This window comes from Melanerpes formicivorus, unplaced genomic scaffold (genome assembly GCF_026170545.1).
Source record: "Melanerpes formicivorus ecotype bairdi unplaced genomic scaffold, bMelFor1.0.p_v2 SCAF_4, whole genome shotgun sequence".
Classification (NCBI taxonomy): Eukaryota; Metazoa; Chordata; class Aves; order Piciformes; family Picidae; genus Melanerpes; species Melanerpes formicivorus.
In genome coordinates this window covers 29,602,554-29,622,675 of record NW_027142356.1, presented here as the reverse complement: position 1 = coordinate 29,622,675, position 20,122 = coordinate 29,602,554, and the positions used below count along the sequence as shown (strand labels likewise).

Sequence of the window (20,122 nt, the reverse complement as noted above, 5' to 3'; positions counted from 1 at the left end):
AAAGCTTGCATATTTTCACATACTATCATATATTACTTAAAACTTCTTACTTGTTAGAAAAGCACAAGCACAGTGATGTGCATTAATCCCTTGACTTCCAGGTGCTGAAAGTGCAGAATTTTGAGGGCACCCTATTCTATCAAAGAACCTACAATGTAAGAAGGTATGTTTATCTTGTTTCCTCTGAGTTTGAACAGAGAGCACTGAGGGCATAAAAGCAATGGGTGTTAACTGAACCTAAAAGCAGGCCTCCAACATTTTTTGTTTGAACCAGAATATTGTGGTAGTAAAAGCATTCTATCCCTCCATAAGAGTTTGAGTGAGAAGCCAGCACTCACCATTAACAGCTTGTTCCAGGAGACCACTTCATGGACTGTTATATGTATACCCTGTTTTTGTGTTTGAGCTTGATCAAAGCCCTGCTACTCACTGCTGCAATAAGACCCCTGACTGAAGTCATGCCCTCCCCCAGTGCTGTATTTTCCTCACAAACAATGAGACAAACAGCTTTTTAACCTCCTCATGAGCATAGGACAAGACAATAACTCTTTCATGATGGAGCTGTACTGGTTTTAGATGAAGCTTTTTTTGGGTTTTGTAGCTTCTACAGACTTTAGTTGCTGGCCCCACTATACATAGTCCATGACACTACAACCAGGACATAAATGACACTGTTCATATGTAGCAATACTTTACAGGTTTATCCAGCAGTTTCCCTAGCACTCCTGACAGTACTGTGCTACAAGCAAAGGATAACTTGTTATTCAAAATGCACTACACGTCCTACTGAAAAACAGCACACAGCTTTCTGACTAAAATGTACACACTTTATTCCTAAGGTGGCAGCTTTCCCTTTGGAACTGCAAATAAAAAAACCAAAACAAAAAACAAAGAAACAGAGATTGGCTCTCGATTGGCTTATGCAGTTCCAGGGTTTACTGTGCTGCAACTTATGCTTAATGTTCAGTCAGCAACAGGGACGTGAGACATGAGCACCCACTGCATATGCACACTGCATTGCAATATACTGCACAGGTATTAGAAGGAGATCACGTTTTCCACAGAGAGGATTGGAGAAACAAAGCAAAGAGCATGAACTTCATACATTTTTAGAGGCAGTTTTGCATTTAGCTCAAAATTACAGCGCACAAGAGGTAATATTATTAGTCATATTTACATTAAAACATCAAAGTATGCATGTAGGTTCTTCATTGAAGTTAGCAGGTTAAGAAGAATAATAAACATATGCCAAAGTAGTTAATTTTGTCTTAGCTTTACAGCTAGTGCTGAAGCAATAGCAATAGAATTTTAGGAAGAAAGAGAGATTGGCCATTGGAATGGGCTGCCCAGGGAGGTGGTGGAGTCACCATCACTGGAGGTGTTTAGGAAGAGTCTGGATAGGGTGCTTGGTGCCATGGTTTAGTTGATAGATAGTGCTGGATGATAGGTTGGAATTGATGATCTCAAAGGTCTTCTCCAACCTGGTAAATTCTACTCTATTCTAAATTACTTGATTCATTGGAATATCACCCATATGGAATTCACAAAAAGGAGCCTTGTAATTCTTTTAACATTAACAAGGAATTAACAGCTGCAAAGACGTGAGTCTCTCCAGTTTTGCAGGGATACTAACTGTATGCTGTGTCTTGCTTTGTCAAGCTGATTCAGGCTTTTACAAGAATGATGCAATGAATGAAAAATGGATAAAGAGCACAGAGAAGACAGACCATATCATGGAAGGACCTACTATTTTACTATTAGGAATGCGAACAGCAACAGTAACAACAGAGCTAGACAATTAATGCCATAATATTGTAATCAATTATCAGAGTCCTGCCACAAATTATTCCTGACTCCTCAGATGGAGCACATGGGCAAGAAATAGAAGTGGAGTTAGAACTCCCCATTGGCTAAAAAACTGCAAGATTAAGCATGGTGCTGAAATAAAAGAACAAAAGCTTTACACCAGCTAAAAATCACTAAAACAAAGCTTCACTATAATTTCAAGGCCAATAAAAAAAAAAGAAAGATAGTGAGCCTCATTCTACATGGTACTAGCTGGCATTATTTCAGTTCATTTCAGAAAAGATCATTTGTCTTTTCTTAAAATGTAAGTCATTGTACTGCAGAACATCCAAAAAGCCACACAATATTTTTATTCAGCAAGCACTATCTGCAACTGTGAAGACAAAAACACTCTTAGAACCCCCAAAACATTCCATCAGAAAGCTTTGCCTTCAGAAATGGGAAGCTATACTAAAGCCCTGCACAAGTTAGAAACTTAACTTGAAAGTCTCATCCAGTTTTGGAAGCTTATGAAGATAAAAACTGAAATGGCTATTCAATTGAACAAAGGATAGTGCTGAAGAGCCTTTGCTAAAGAATCACTAAATTTGGAGTTTATAGTTGTTCTTTTATGGCATCAAATATAATACTTCCAGACAATGTAGCTACAAGACTTCATTATGCTGGAAAAGATGAAATCACAGAACCAAAAAAGTAGTATTAAGCGTAGGGAGCACTACTTGTTTTCCTACATAAAAAACAGAGAGGAAGTGGCATGCTAAATTTAGGGGGGAAAGTCATATTTTAAGACTAATCATAAGCAAGTGGAAATGGAATTTCATTTTCTGTTCCTAGTCCAGAGACAAACTGAACTTCATTATGAATCTCCTCAATTGAGTTAACACATTATGTTGCTAGCTGTATTCTCTACACTTCCATAACAGACTACACATGAGCTCATGAAATTTAATGTCAGGTTATACCTACACTAACAGTGGTTCAGCCAAGTATCAATAAAAGCAATAAACCACCAGAACAAGCACTTTGTGCAAAGGCTCATGCTTGCTCTGTGACAGGAAGCTCAGCTCTTAAATGAAGATATCTAGCAATGTACTCAGTCATGATTAGTATGCAGACATTTGACACCCAGAAGAATAAGAGACTCACATGATGACTACAGGAAATTAAAAACATACTGCCACAGTACCCGAGTTACAGGTCACAACTAATCTACCCAATAATTCCAGACTCAAATTCATAACATCTGTTTAGCTACAGGACTGCTTTCAGAAAGACATCTGCTATTCACTCAGAGCACACAGGGCTTTCCAGGGATCTTCAGTATCTTTCAAAAAGGGCTTTTCAATGAATAATTAATTACAGGCAGCTTTTAATTCAGCAAATACACGCTGATGCTTGGGAAACTAATTTAGGCTGCGAGCTCTCATGAAAAGACTTGGAAGTTGCAAGTAGAATCATCATCTGAAGACTTTTCTGTCTCCTGCCAGATAGAAACTAACACCAGGTGTCCTGACTGGGCACCAAAAACAAACCCAATATGAAGTCCTTAAAACTCTGCCAGATTTTGGAACACCATCTGCCACTTAATCAACTGCAATTCCTCCCTCTGCCATACAAGCAGACAAATACAACAAGCTCTGATAATTTCAACTTCTTACTCGTGTAGTCTGCAGTGCTACAGAAATGGCTCACACCAAAAGGGCATCTACCATGAACCTTCCAGAAGAACCTGTTATTCTGCATGATTTTGCTACTTACATTTGTTAAGGCCACAACACAATAGTTTTAATCATTACTTACCTCACCGTGGTTAAACAGCAAACACTACATCCAAGTTTCATTGCCACATTTGTTTATTTGCTTACAGTTAAAAGCACCTATGCTTCACTGGAAAGAGAGTGACAGCACAAGACTGCATATTCTAAGAGAGGACTAACCAAAACATGCTAAGTAGAAAAAAAGGCCAAGCCTTTTCACCATGTCTCTTGAAACTGGAATCAGCGATAGTGTGTGGAATTACCTGCTGCCAAACTACTCTTCCAAGAAAAGCAGCAATATCTTGTATTAACCTAATTTAAGCTGCACCACAGAAAAATGCAGAATCACATTCAGAAAACTCACCAGAACTCAAACAAGATAGGCTTTGGTGTCCATTTCTTCTAGGACTACCTACAACATTCAGAAAAGAAAGAGGGGAAAAATGAGTATTACAGTTCAAGCCACATAAGCTCCTCAAACTTCAGTTTCTTTCTTGCAATGTCTGATGTCATGTTCAAAATTTAGCACTACAGGGTTAAACTACTTTGACATTCCATGACTAATTTCAAATAAACCAAGCTTTTTTCCCCCCTCTCTTTCCATTACAGTGACTACACTTCATTTAAGCCACATAGCTTTATTTTACTTATTCATAGAGGACCAAAAATTGTAACTTTTTTCCACCTATATGGTTCAGTTACTGTATTGGTATTAAGGAGATAAATTAACAGCGTTCTCAAATGTGCTACCAATCAAATTAGATATAAATGAAGGCACAGAGAAGGTTAATCTACCCTTACTGTACTTTTTTTAGGCCATATGAAAAATCACCCATGAACCTTTAGGAGTACGAGGTGCAAGTGCAGAAGTAATGCATTCATGTTTATAAAAGGTCTGTTGACAACACCTATCAGCTTCTTTCAGGCTTTACAGAGTATGTGATCCTACAGCAGGTGTTTCAAGAGGAAATAATCTGGCTTTGCACCACTACGGTAGTCCTTAGCCTCACCTCATTGCCCTCTACAACTACCTGAAAGGTGGTTGTAGCCAGGAAGGGGTTGGTCTCTTCTCCCAGGCAACCAGCACCAGAACAAGGGGACACAGTCTCAAGCTGTGCCAGGGGAGGTTTAGACTCAAGGTGAGGACAAAGTTCTTCACCGAGCGAGTCATTCGTCATTGGAATGTGCTGCCCAGGGAGGTGGTGGAGTCACCATCCCTGGAGGTGTTCAAGAGGAGATTGGACATGGCACTTGGTGCCATGGTCTAGTCATGGGGTCTGTGTTTATAGGTTGGACTCGATGATCCTCGAGGTCTCTTCCAACCTTAGTTATACTGTGATACCTCAGTCATGCAAATGCAATTTTGACCCCAAAGCGAAAATTTTGCCTGAGGATTTGTATATATTCTTTCGATTCACTCAGGCAAAAATTACTGTTTTCAATTGAAAGTTAAAGTAAGCTTTTGATACAGAAGCAAAGTGGAGTAAATATTATCATCTGTAGGCAAAGCTGACCAGCAGGCTCTCAAGAGCCTTACTGAAATTAAACACAAGCTTGGGAAATGTAGTCTGAGTTGTCCTGCAAGTGCATGATCAGGTGACAGAACATCATTTAACAGACATTATCAAGCATTCTGAGCCCTGATGGGATGCCACTTTCAAGCAAACAGTGGACAAAGAATGCCCCAATTTCCACCACCCTCCATGATAAAAAAAAAATACATAAACAACACTTCACAGAGTCTCCAGTAGTATGGACTACAAAGAAAAAGAGCAGACTGACTATCTCAATTATGAATTCACAGAGCATCGCTGCTCTTTCAAGACAGATGAATTCAAGAATATAAATGGAGAAAAAACAGCCCATTACCTCTAGCATCACTGACTTTCCTAGCAGAGGGCAGAGGCCCAGGTGATTTTGTCGTGCACTGGTTCTGTGAGGTGGACCTGGCCTTGGTTCCTAGAAACAGAAGCTTAGATGAGGTTCAAAAGTAGAACTATGCCAGCAATTGAAGAACTGTAATATTACGTATTTAAAGGACAAGACACAAATCTACTCAAAGACATAAAGAGACCCCTTCCAGAAAACTGAAGGTGTACTCAACTTAGCTTTGCTTCACCAGGACTCACATTGGAAAAACAGAAACCCTAACCATCTTCTTAAGTCTCCAGCTGACCTCTCATGTTTCAAAACAACCTTCTTGAACTGGGGAGGCCCCAGAAAACGAGAAGTCTAAGTAACACAGAGATGAGGGGAGAACACCAGCTGCTTCTGGACACATTGCTCCTTCAGGTGCTGAAGGACGTTTCTAGTGCCCAAGACACTGAAGATATTGAACAACATGTTGCATGCCTTGGACCCCAACAGAAAGCATGAACTTGTCAGCCAGCCATACAATTAGTGTTTGTATCAAAGCATTTTACAGTCTTCAGCAAATTCTGTTTCTTGTAACTGTTCACTATTTAAAAGTGTGTCATTAGAGCATGACATTTGGCAGGCATCTCTCCTATTTGTTTTCAATTATGTCAGATACCAGCTTAAAACCTAAGCCTAAAGAAGAAGTGTAGTATTTAATTAGGTTTAACCACTTACAACCACCATCTCACCACAAAGAGAGTCAGAAGCAAGCTGATTACAACTGTGATTACAGAGACCGTAAAGTTATTTATCTGCTCCCCTTACACCTAAGTCAGGCCAGCAAATGGCTTGTCAACTGTTGTTTGTGGCTTAAGTGTAGAACTATAGGCCAATCAAGGTGTTCTGACTCAAATAGGAATATGAGCCAGAACCATGTTTAATACAAAACCAAGAGTACATTTAAACTAATGTTTCCTTTAGCACTAGATGAAGTACAATTGTTCTATCTCCATTAAAAGTCAGAGCAAACCCCTGCTTCCACTTTGGCCAGGAAGAATATTGAGAAAAAAACAGCCTGAAGAGCTAAGCTGTTTCTTAGACTCTTCCCTTGGAAATATGGGATAATGTCACTCATCTGTGAAAGAAGGTACTTCATCTAGTAATACATTATTAAAACAAAAGTAAACAAACAAACCCCCCCATATCTCTCCTGAAGTCCTCTCTGTTCTGACAGGTGCAAAGATAATGCAAAGCCTGCATGAAGAGGAGGACAACCATACACTCAGAATAAATTCAGGGTAGGTCTATCCTGCAGATTGCAGGCAGAGGCAGAGACTGTACCTGACAGAAAATAATTCTTATTATAACAATGACACCTGCCACGTAGCAAAGTGCATTTAGTCCCTGTGCCATGCAAACCCTAATGACATCACAGTGCAAATCTCCCCCCCATTTGTCTGAAATGCCCTACTCAATTACAACAACACAAAGGACATTTTAGCCTAAAAAAATTCTTACAAAACTTAAAGCACCACTAATGTGATTTTACTTACTCAGACTATTTCCCCAGCCCACTATTTAATAAGCACTGCTTCAGGAAGTAGCCTCCTTCAGAATGTAAGTTACTGTAACAGTAGCAACTATTTAACTCTGTCCATAGACCTATATACCTTTTGGAGTCGACTTCAGTGAATGTAATCTAGGTCTTGGTACTGCTTTCAAAGGGACATATTCTGAAATACCATTCTGAAGGGCTGGTTTTGAAGGACATTCTCCATTCTTGACGATGACTGCGGCACTTGCAGCTGCAAAACAGAACAACAAATATTTTGCTCTAGGCAGTACCTAGTCAGGGGTAAATTAAGTTCTAAAACAAGTCTGGTTTACTAGAGGCTAAAGTTGGGAAAAACACAAGTTGAGATAAAAAAATGCTATGATAAACTGTGATATCTTCAGTACAGACTTATGAACTGTGACAGATCGGCCTATAACTGTTCCAAAAGCTTCAAAGCTGTATGTCTAATTCTATATATATCCCTCTTATGCATACTACTTAAAGAAGTGTATTTATTAAGATGGGTAACTAGAAGTCTGACCTTGCTGTACAGAGCAAATGCACAACACAGTTCAGTTTAAGCCAATTAAAGCATCATCTGTACACAAAGACTTCCTCATGCAACATCTTCCTCTGTCCTAACTCATTTGGGCTAAGTGCACTGTTTCAACGATAAGGTACATGCATCCCCAGCAGACTTGGCACCCCCTCTATCCTCCTTGTCAGCCACTACAAAGTAGCCTGAGCTCAACTGCATTCACCAGCTACCAAACAAGTTTTCAGCAAAGGTTCTTATGTCTCTTCACAACAGTAGCCTCCCCCAGCAACAGAAGACTGCCTCACTCCAACCCAAAGGGAGCTGAAATCATACAGCAAAATACTCCCTGCAAGAAGAAACAGACCCAAAATGGGAAAGGCAGAGCAATAAGCAATTGCTGTCTCAGGTAAAAACCAAGTTTCCAACACAGCAGTTGCTACAAAATACAATTATGTATATACTAAAAAGTAAGAAATTCACATTGTGTTTACTAGAGACAAGCAAAAATTAAGTCATAGTGGAATAGTTAGTCACACTGCAGCTTTTTTCTCTAGCCATTAAAACAAGAAGTGGAGGGGTGTCAGGTTAGCTTTGAATCAGTGTTTGAACAGTGCTGATAATTTTTTAAAAGGTAATATGAACATATTGTTAATCAAAGGATGGGTTTGAGATTTTAATGGCTTTAAATGCACTAGTATAAACCATTTACATTAACTGTTTCAAAAAGATGCCTTTTGGCCACTAATCAGCAAGTTTTTAACCACAGAAAGAGAGATTTTGCCTTTTAGAAACAAACTGAAGTCCTCTTCCTTTTCTTAATAAAGTTGGAGTCTCTCTAAAGGCACAAAACCTACATATTTGCAAAAAAAAACTGTATGAGGGATGATTTGCACACTGCATTAATAACACAGGCGTTCTGCAGAAACCTGACCATAATCAACATCAGCTGATTTATACCAATTTGTTCTAGCAAAGCACAAAGCCTGAAGCATTAACTTTCTCAGTAAATCACTAAATTAAGGATTTTTGGTCAGAGTTCACTCCAGGCAACCAACTGCCTACAGACTGCTGTGCTACTTTCTACTAAATCAGAAGCATGCCATGGAAGTAACAGTTTGGGTAAGTGAGCATACTTCTTTTCTAGGACTAGTTAGGAGCTTCCAATAGGACAAAGCAGTACCCTGAGTCAGCTACTTAGGCTGCATGCAGAAAAAGAAAGAAAAACAGGGCAAATTTGCCAAGTCTGATCACTATACAGTTCAAAGATGATTATTCATAGACCTAGGAGTAGCTACTGCGATCCTGATGAAAAGCAAACAAGTTCATGAAGTCATTTCACCCCAGCTAAGCTCTTAAGGGTTTAAAACCTCATTGCAAGAATTTTAGTGAAGCACTGACTGTACAGAAATCAGTCAGCTTTGTGACTTCTGGAATTATTTTCTTTAGATGCAATTATTCTAAATACAGTCACATGTGGATTCTTGTTCATAACCTCAGAGTTCAAGCATTCCAGCACGTTCAAACAATAGTCTTTTCAGCTCAGCACCAAAATTGAGGATTATTGTTAGAAATTCAAATTATCAATGCTCAAACTGACAGCTTGTATGTTAAATAACACTTTTATAAACAACAGCGTTTCAAAAGCTTCACGGTTTCCAAACTTCTCAAAATAGTAAGCTTTTTCAGGAAGCAGAATCATAAAACTTAAGTGCTCATTAGACACACCCCCTCCCCCCACAATGCTGCCGCTGTAAATTACCAATCCAAAGACATCCCATAACAAAGGGCTGAGCTGACACAGCAGGAGAAAAACTCTTTTGTACTTTTTTTTCCCCTCTCTGATAACACATGACAAACTCCTTTAGCAAAACAAGCCAACCGACTGTCAATTTAATACTGCTGACAGGATTACAGTAAGTGGCCATAAATTTCACGACATTCAGAGCATAAGCCTCTCATCTTGATCTTTGTGTTCCACCAATCTAATAAAAAGCTTTTAGGTTTACAAATAGATATTTATTTTTACCTGGCCTCATTGTACAGGAGACTAAGTGAGAGAAAAAACAAGAACAGCACTGTACTAGAGTACAAGGTAAATCCATTAGTTTGCCTGAATTTGATTCAAAGTCATAAAAACTTCACTTTACTATAGCGCAAATTATAGGTTACTAAATTCATTATACTCACAAAACCTGACCATCATACATAAATCATTCTCCATCAAGTGTAAGAAATGAAGATCACCTCACAGAAAATCAGCAATTCAAAACACTGCATACATTTACCAACCTCCACAACATAAAACACGTTTCAAAACAGAAATTAAAAGGAACACAACCTACTTCTTTTCCCAGTAATCGTGGCTAACAAAGGAAAAATACAAAAGCTGTAAGATCCCACTACCAGCAGTGTCAATAAGGTAATATCATAGTGGCTTCCCGTGTCAGTCGGTGGTGTTAGAGTAGAATTGACGAAAACAATAGCAGAGAAATTAGTTTCTGTGCAACTGCGGAGTCCTCCTGGTATAGTCATTTAAAAAATAATAAAAAAAAAGATCAAAGCAAGCTTAAAGCCAAAGAGGCTGCAGCCATGTTCAACCTCTCATGTTGCTCTTGCTTGCTCTTCGTGAATCAGAGTGGAAAAAATTGTAAGCTCGAAGGCAGAGGACAAAACAGATCAAATCAGCTAGCAAATCAGGATAAATAAGGAGTCATCTGTTCGGCTACTTAATCTGAATACACGTCTTTGTTATGAAGCGGTGACCCTTTCCTTTGTTACAAGGGGGCAGTAAAATGAAGAGAGGACAAAGCTGCCTAGGAATCCCAGATACAGTCCTAAACCTGAACAGCAGAAGTCAACATGGCTGTCACAGTAACTGAACCAACCTGATTACACAGGAACATGCAGTGCATATTTTATTACACATACTCTTAATCCTTAGAGGAATATGCTAGATCTCAGGGTTTTTTTAATGAAGGCACTAGAGGAGGAAAAAAAAAAAGAAAAAAGAAAGAACAAGGGGAAAACGTAGCTCTCTATGCATGCATATGCGCATACATAAACTACAGAGGGATGTTAAATCACAGTTCTTTTTCAGGCCACTGAAGAAAGATTAAGTGACATCTGGCACAAAGGAAAGGCCTTTGCCCAGCCTCCAAGATACAACAGATGAAGTGATAGAAGATGTGAGCACATGTAGCGGGGAATACTAATGTTTCTGCCAGTCAGTTGTGTGTTACTGCCATCATTTTTTTTAGCCCCTAGAACTCCTACAACTGCTGGTACAGATCCTTTTTAGAGTTTCAAAACAAAGTGAATTCTTTCATTTTTCTCTCTAGTTTTAATCGAGGTGAATCTGGTTTAGCTTGCTTACAGTTACTTCAGGAATTACATAAGTTTATCCAGGCAAAGTTAACTTTCTACAAGCAGCTTATTTGCCTTTTCATCTCACCTACACAGTTTACCTTAAAACTCTGAAAGCAGATATAATCTAGCTCAAAAAAAACCCACTTAATATCAAAACCCTGTCCCAAATATTATGGGAAGTAATCCATTCACAGCATTCAGATTTACTTCTGATTACACTATATATAAACAGAGGGAAACTTTTGCTCAAGACCACCTGCTGGTGTTCTAATGTTTCAGGACAGAAGGAAAGCTCTACTGAAACCTCTACTCAAAACAAAATCCAAGGCTCAAAGCTCCTTTAGGCAGCATGTCTCACAAGGGAAAGTTTAAGTTAAAAGGTAAAAAGACTAAGACCTAGAACTAACAATAAGGAGTACACAGTGAGAATTAACACATTTTTGTCAGGCAGGAAGGGGATTTTTTCTTCCAACAAGCAGTTGATGCTGGCTATCAGTTAAAACCCACAACCCTGACGGATACTTACAATTACTGCTGAAACGACTTCGCTCACTCTGAGTGCTGCTGACTGATGTGGTGCTAGGTGTTCTCTCAAGTAGTGATGTCTTGATAGGCACTTTGGATTTGGCGAGCGTGTTAGTGGAGTTAGCACAGGAGGCTGCAGATTTTTTCATGGAGGCATGCTTCTCTCTTGCTGAAGAGCCTATAACTGTCGGTTGAGGAGGTAAAGGGGAGAGAGAGATAAGAACAAAAGAAGTTACAAAGAAGCTTAAACAATTGCTGCTTCTACACGTTTGCCTGTAAGTGAAAAGATTTACACATATGAAAAAGGTTTAATCTACTTCGTAACACCATGGTAAAAAAAAAAAAAGAAGCTGTAAACTCAAACAAACAGTTCCCAGGATTTAAGAAATCCTGTTTTACCTGCATATTGACCTCAGGAACAAGTGAAGAGCTTCACACACTGGCCTTCAAGGCAGACATTAACATGCACGACATCTTTCTCACATTCTCCTACCTCTGTGTATTATGGTTAGCTGTACTGGCAATCCCATAAAAATACTAAACCTGCAGCTCAGAGATAATCCAAGAAAGATCCTTTCACTTGTTCCTGCTTCCCAAAGAGAGATTTTTCCTCCACAGTCTCCATTTGACAGAGCACTCCAAAAGATAGTTATCCTTCCAAGGACAAACACAGCACTAGAGTACAAAATCGTGTTGTATTTACATAACATACTGAAAACCGACTAGCTCTGCAGAACTGGTTAAACAGCACTCTCTGGAACCAAGTTCTTAATGGCCAACTGGTGCAGACACATTTCTGCATTAATTGCTTTCATCTGAGTTTGAATACAAATGCCCAATAGCTAAGTTAATCAAATGGAAAGAGTATCTATACAGGAGACAGGTGTGTCACCTTCAGGTGGGACCCTACCCTTGTACTACTAACGAAAGCAACTACACTTTCTGCAATTAAACAAAATCTGGTTTTCAAGATATCCTAACTTCTGATGCCACTACCATTTTCAAGTCTGACAGACATAATTTACCTTACTTGGACTACAGTGTCTCATATTCAACATGGAACGATCAAGTTTCCATTTCAAGTGAATTCCCTTCCCTTTATTCTTGTCACTACAAACCACACTTCAGTGGTGCTTAAACTATGTAAGAAACGTCTGAAATACAACAAAATTAGCTAGCAACTCCACTTTGTTCAGCATCGGTTTTGCTGCAGGGTCTCTACTCTTAAGTGCCAACAACCAAAAAAACCATGAATTTGCACTAAGACCAAACTATGATATTCAGGGGATTACATTAAGGTTTAAGGAAGGAAAACTTTTATGCTCAATGTTTGCTTTTCAACAGTAGGTGGTGTGACAGGATTAGGTAACTTCTCAAAACATCCTGTATCAAGCATACAAAACCAGGAACAGCACTGGAAAAAGGAAGGTATGTCCAAGCTATTTCCTTCAGATCAACTCAGCAACAAAAGACAATCACTACATACAACATATACTAAACGTGCATTAGTGTATTATGTAATACTGTTCACTGAATATAACTCACAAGCTTCAATGAATCACTAAACATACTTTATGTCAGACAGCTCTTCAGACATGAACTTTTACTACTTGTTTGGCATTACTATACAGAACTGCTTTATTCATAGTTTCATTCAGGGTTGGAAGGGACCACAAGGATCATCTAGTTCCAACCCCCCTACCATGGGCAGGGACACCCTACACTAGATCAGGCTAGCCAGAGCCTTTATTGTACTCTGCTATTCTATCTCCAAAACAAAATTATGAGCCATACTTTAGAATTTTTCTTAAGTTACTGTAATGGATATTTGAATATATCCCCAATGCACTAAAAGCATCCAAACTCTGTCTTATTCTAAGCACATCACAAACCACAAGCTCAGACTTACTGAAAATGCCTCTGAAACACAGCACCCCAGACAACACATCTGAAATACATTGTGTTTGACACCGAAAAATGAGTCTGTAACCTGTGAAGTTCATACAATAAGTCTGACAGCTTTATAAAACTTTCCAGGTTGTTTTCTACAACCTTGTTTCGTTAATGGATCAACATACCAGAAAAGTAATTCATCTAGCCCAGTCAGAAACTCTTTTTCTAAATAGCTTCTCAGAAAAAACAAGGTGCAAAACCTAAACAAACTCCAACTCAAATAATCCAACACACCCACACACAAAAAAAAACCAAAACAAATAAAGGGCTACTGTACAAACACAGCTTTGCTTTTCAACAAACAGCTAGAGGAACAAATGCAGCTTATCAGCTGCATTTTGTTTTTTAAGGGTGAGGGTAGCATGCTCCATTGCTTTTGTGCCGGACTTGTTCATCCAGTTCAAAAGGTACAGGAAGCAAATCCCGTTTTCTTCACAGTGGTTTTCGTGTAGGAGGCAAGCATGTGAAAATGCCATCTCTTCTTGCACATCATGTCCCCTATATATGATCTACAGCCAGTGCAGCTGCCTAAAGACACTGGAATGGGACAGTGCTCTAAACTAGTTGTCAACTGGAACCCATTCAGTAAGAACAGCAAACCCTAGGCTGTCCAGTTTCAGTTGCAGGTCAAGCAGATGACCTTCACTCTCATCATAGTTCTTCTGCACTGCCCAGTGCTTTCCTATAAGGCTTCCATTAAAGTAATTACTCAAGCACTCAAATACATTTTTCAAAAGCCCAGCTTGAGGGAGAATTTAAGTTATAAGACAAGATCATTAAGAACTATCCTAGGTGTGACTTCAACTAACAGTGTTTTCACAAAGTACTTTTTTAAGCACCATTCCCTAAGAATGGAGTCACACAGAATTAAATGCAAAGGTTTTAAAGACAGAAGCAGGAAGAAAGGGTGTGCAAACAAAAGTAGTGGAAACAAGCACAAAAGCAGGATGTTAAGCAAACCACTATTAAAAAGACAGCAAGCAATAGCATCAAAGTAACAGGATTTCATCAGTTATTTAATCTGGTCACTGATGTGGAATACTAGAAATATCACATTCCTCCACAGTGAAGTAATGAGTTGGCAGTTCTTTTGGGGAAAAAAAAAGAAGACTCTATGCAACAATCATATTACTTTAACATATTTTAAATTTCTCTTGTATTAGAATGGAAATAAGGAAAAAAAAAAGGCAGCTCTTTTTGAAGAAGCTCTGAAGTCAAATTTCATATCCTTACTCTACCGTCTCCTCTTATGGGTCATTATTGTCAAGAATAAAGTAAGGCTTCCTTTAAATAATACAGGAGCCCAAGAAATTAGAATTGAGCCGATATATACTAGTACTGGTGAATCAGGATCTTGGTTGACATCAGGTAGATTGTAAAGCTGAATATGCATTCAACAGTTCTGAGACTCAATGCCCTCCAACATTTCAAATCATACCAATTAATTTCAGATCTAGAACTGAGCACAGAGCAAATGAAATTTACAGTTATATCACACGTGGAAATGAATGGTTGTAAGCCTTTCCCAAACAGAAACTTGGGGCAGACTACATGCAAAAGGGGTCTGTGGAAGGATGCTTTTTGTCGTTGCTGATGTTGTTTAACCCTGAAGTTCACCGTAACAGCTGGTCTGGCCTTTTATTGCCTTAGCTCATGAATACATGGAGTTTTGGATTTTTGTCTTATGCTGTTCTGATTTTTTTAATGGAAGTTTAAAATTCCAGAGGGGTTTATTTTAAGTGTGCAAAATTTCTTACTCTTCAAAAGAAAATGAAAAACACACACACCAAAACAAAACCCCAAAACCCACAAAACCAAACACCAACAAAACCAGCCCCGAAAAACTTCAGCACAATGGATAAAGCCCTGTCTAAGCCTACAGCACACGGTCTTTACAAAGCAAGGGGAGTAAATCTTTAACAAAATATCCTAGTTTTAAATATTTAATAAGTAAATCATGGAAAGGCAAACTGGACTTTGGTATTGTTCCCAGCAGGCTGATCTTAACAAAGAGCCTTTACAGTTGCTATTTTGAGCCTTGTACCACAGTAGCACTGCTAACAGATTTCTGACAGTTGTAAGCTCCCCAGGGTCCCTGATTAGCTAATAATATACGTATAGCATAGTTTGTATAACTAATATCAGTGGTCTTTCAAGGAAAAAGGGAGTGATTACAGCATATTTCATAATTCTACTGAAGATCTACCATTAATCCCTTTATAGTCATCTCTCCCCTTTAAAGGTTCAGATTACTACCAAAATTACTGAAGAAAAGGGTAGGACTATAAACTATGTTATGGTGTTAGTAACAGCTCTGATGCAAAACAGACAGAAAATGTGAAGTTACTGCTAGGTCTTGAAATATTTACCAGAAAGATTTGTTTAAGTGGTAACAGCTGATCAGAGAGCAGTTTACATATGAAGGCAAGATTCCATTCCCCAGCTGATGAAGAATTCCATGGTATCTTCCCCATTCACCTGCAGCCCTTCAGAAAGTGCTCCTCTTTGGCACAGGTATCAAGGAACCAGCAGCATGCTGAGGCCGAAAGTATAACTGGCCTGCTAGAAGCCATGCAGGTAGGCACTCATGTGTTCCTCCTCTTGCAGCTCAAAACTCCCAGGCTAGAACGCTGATGTCAGTACCACAACAGCATTATATTAACAGTTAACCACCAAACCAACTCTTTCCATTCTCTCAAATGCCCCCATTGTCAAGAGCGGCTGGGGTGGAGGTGTCAGTTATGGGGAGAGAAAGAACAACATTCATGCAGGTCTACTTTTCCCTCTTCCTATTTGGCCCAGTTTTGAAATGTGGCAGATTTCCTCCAGTTTAAACCATTTCATGACCAGAGAGACTTCTCTCTTCCCCATTTTCCCTCATGGTGAGCTCCCTCAATAACCTACAAATGGGTCTTCCGTCCCCAGCCTCAAGTCAAAACTCCCATCTGCTCTCTCATCACCAGCACTGTTTGCCATCATGCTGCCTGCTGTATTCACTCCATTTTAGGCTTTTTCTTTTGTAGGCTGAAATAGAGAAGACCATATCTGCAGAGTTATGCTGCCATCTCCTACAACCCGACTCTCTAGACAACAGGTACTCCTACATCAGCTTCCCAGGGAAGCTGCACAGTGGTGGTAAAGCTTACCTACTCCAGCCTTGTCAGGAGACTGTCATAAGCAGTTTGATTTGGGTTGGTTCATGTCAGGATACAATGTCTTTAACAGAGATATTGGAAAGTTTGCCCATTAGGAGTAGTGGGCTCAGAAATCAAATCTAAATACTACAAGGAAAGCTAAGACAAAAGAAAACCAACAACCACATCCAACTCTTGCTCATCTCTTCATACCACACATTCCTTCACATTATGCACTGAGAAGTTTTTGATAGTTTGCAGCTTTATACTCAAATTACCTAAAAATGTTTTAAGTTTTCTGTTGCAAGAGTTTGTGTATTCCTTGCATGAAGGAGAAACCTCACTATAGCAAAACACAAACAATTTTCTTCAGGAAGACAGGAATCCCTATTTCTCTCCTTTACACCTCTGCCCTGAGAGAATTCATAGCTAACAAGTACAGGTGAAGAGTTATTTGAAGACACACCAGCATGTCCTTGCAAGTAAATGACTAGGTACCAAGAAATTCCCCTGCAGGGAAGTGGATCACTGCTGAAGAATAATATTCTTAGATGCATTCACATTTTCAACAGCACTGGTATATCAACTGTTGGTACCAGCTGCTGCAGGTATGATCATGCTTCTTGCTCTGGGTATAACACATTAAAACACCAATGGGGCTAGTCACTAATCACCTGCAAAAGATCTGGGAATGTACGTGAAAACTTTAATTCCCTAAATATGGTCACAGATTGCACCAGAAAAAGCTGACAGGGTGATATGCTCCCATCTAGAATCTGTAAGTCAACACAACACTGGACTTAACATAGACTTCAGAATTAAGATCATTTAAGTCCATTTTCAAATGTTTCTACCTCTCCCCATCCCCACAAAACTCAGAGGATCACACCCAAGAACACCAAACCAGAAATTAATCAGTTTGCTTTTGAATCATTCATTGGTGCATTTCAGATCTGTTCATAAGACAGTATATGGATACCCTTACAAAGTAAATCTCCAATCCAGCATTTTGAGAAAAGGCCTGACTGTTTGGGACCAGAGAAGCTGGAAGTTATGTTTGTCTTTTAAAATATTCTGGTTTCCTCCTGGCAGCATGTCAATCCAATTTTAGAGTCACATGGTAGATAGCAGGAATGATACAAGCTGAAAAGTGATTTGCAGCAACCATGTTTGGTTAAGCTCCTCGTTCAGTGTCAGAACAGAGACTCAAGGATTATGGGAATGCTTACAGCAACTAAATTGCTTTGGTTCTGCTTCACTAGTATTGTGAGAGGCTATACCAAAAAGTCCTGAATTATCAAGTTTATACACGTTTCCAGCTGTATGAAAACCCATTAAAACCAGTTGGTTTCAATTTTCCATCTGAAAAGCCTCTCTTTGTGCAATAAGCAGCAACATTCAATAACAAACACAGCCTTAATCTGTCATGGCCTGTTCTGGTTTTCATTTTGGAAGCTTCTCTGAATTACACATTTAAGTGTCAAATCAAGCCAAAATTCAACCAAAGGAATTCAGCAATTATCAACCAACAAGCAAATCAGCATTTCAAAGTATCTCTAAACCTGCTGTGGTCTATTACAACTTAAACATATTTCCTATACCACATAGGAAACTATTTTTCCTGTGCTTCAGTTAGTTGCAGAACACCAGAAAAAGCCCTTCAGTATGAACAAGTTTTCAACAGGAAAAGGTCTCACTTGTCCAAAATCTTCAAGGAAATGCAGAATTCAGACTGTCAAGCTTCTCTCTACTCAAGCTTTCACCACTCCAGTTAAAAGCCTTAAACATACTAGCAAGAGAAAGAGGGACGACCACTGGACCAGACTCATGGAAAATATAAGTAAAGCACAGGGTCACAACACTACTAACTGGATAGCAGTGAATTAAATCAGAAACAAAATGACAGCCAAACCACCAAAAATCACTGTCAGATAGTCAAAGACATTTTGGTTACAAAGGTGACATACACGGCTTCCATTTATTTCTGGATTTCTGGAAGTCTTTAGCAGTATGTAGAGGAAATTCCCCCTCCACGCCCCCAAATTGTTTCAATTACACGTAAGGCTTGACAGAGCTCTTGTAGCAAAGATATCAACAGCTATATGAAGTGTCACATAGTGGGAAATTAAAGGTTTTTATAATTTCAAAGCCAGAAGTGTAGGTCAAGTATTAGCATATCAGGAACCTCTCTTGTAGGTAAAGACCTTTTTCTTTACATACTTTCAGATCGGTTGTAGACAGCAATAGGAGAAAAAAAGGCAGTGGTGTGCATTTACATTTCAGATCCAAAGTAAGTAATTTATATCCCTACTTTATGTTGCCCAAACACAAATCATACCATTTCCTGTGGCTCCAACTGTCACAGTGCTTTGGTACAATTGCATGGGTGCTAACATGCAGTTACTGGAACAGGCTGACAGTTGAAGACCTTGGAGTAATGTCCCATAGGACCATCAAAGTTCCTTGGGTTCCTTCAATCCCTCTCCAATTCCTTTCAAGTGACACAGACGATGTTGGCTCTTCCCAAGCCATAATACCTCAACTATTACTCCTCCACAGTGGTTACGTACCTTCAATTAGAAGGCTGTGTGCATTTGCTGGGAACAAAAACAACAGTTGCTTTCATTTCAGGACTGCTTCAAAGTCCTGAATGAGGGCTCTAAAATTACACATGCCTTCCAGTAAAAAGCAGGTAACTCCAACACCTTGATCTGTGACTTGAATGCTAATAACTGTTTTCACCAATGGAAAAATAACAGAGATATGCTACTTGCCATTCAGTACTACAGAAAACTATGCTGAAGAAGCTGGGCTTGTTCAGACTACAGAAGACTTTGGGGGGTGGGACCTTAGAGCTGCCTTTCAACACCTGAAGTGATCCTACAGGAAGACTGGAGAGGAACTTTTCATAAGCCTATCTAGCAAGAGGACAAGGGAGAATGGTTTTAAGATGAGGGAGAGCAGGTTTAGACTGGACTTTAAGAAGTTCTTCAGTACACAGGTAGCAAGGCTCTGGAATAGGTTACCCAGAGAGGCTGGGGATTCTCTCCCCCTGGGGGTGTTCAAGACCAGGTTAAATGAAGCCTTGAGCAGCTGAATCTATTTGCAAGGTACCCTGCTCATAGCAGGGAGCTCTGAGTAGATGATCACAGGATGTTAGGGGTTAGAAGGGACCTCTGGAGATCATCAAGTCCAACCCCCCTGCCAGAACAGGACCATAGAATCTAGTGCAGGTCACACAGGAATGCATCCAGATGAGTCTTGAAAGTCTCCAGACAAGAAGGCTCCACAATCTCCCCTGGGAGCCTGTTCAAGTGCTCCATGACCCTTACAGTAAAGATGTTCTTATTCACGTTGAGTCACCTTCCCTCCAGACTAAAATTCCCCAGGTCTCTCAGTCTTTACTCATAAGGCAGTGCCCCAGTCCCTTAACCATGCTTGTAACCTTCTCAAGCAGATCCCCGTGCCTCTGAACGAACAAGCCCAGAACTGGATGCAATATTCCAGGTGAAGTCTCACTAGGGCAGAGTAGAGGGGGAGGAGAACCTCCCTCGATCTGCTAGACACACTCTTAATGCACCCCAGGATACACAGAATTTCAGGAGCTGGAAGGGACTTCGAAAGATCATCC

At 39.6% G+C, this 20,122-nt stretch overlaps 1 protein-coding gene across 1 annotated transcript in view; it reads right to left on the bottom strand.

The window, feature by feature from the left end:
- The window catches only part of MTUS1 (microtubule associated scaffold protein 1), a 129,853-nt gene that overhangs the window by 69,897 nt on the left and 39,834 nt on the right, over nucleotides 1–20,122 (bottom strand). The window contains exons 4-7 of the mRNA XM_068137491.1: nucleotides 11,406–11,588; nucleotides 7,091–7,225; nucleotides 5,433–5,522; nucleotides 3,928–3,975 (exon numbers count right to left, since the gene is read on the bottom strand). Coding sequence (XP_067993592.1) covers nucleotides 3,928–3,975; nucleotides 5,433–5,522; nucleotides 7,091–7,225; nucleotides 11,406–11,588 — 456 coding nt within the window. The remainder of the gene's footprint in view (nucleotides 1–3,927; nucleotides 3,976–5,432; nucleotides 5,523–7,090; nucleotides 7,226–11,405; nucleotides 11,589–20,122) is intronic.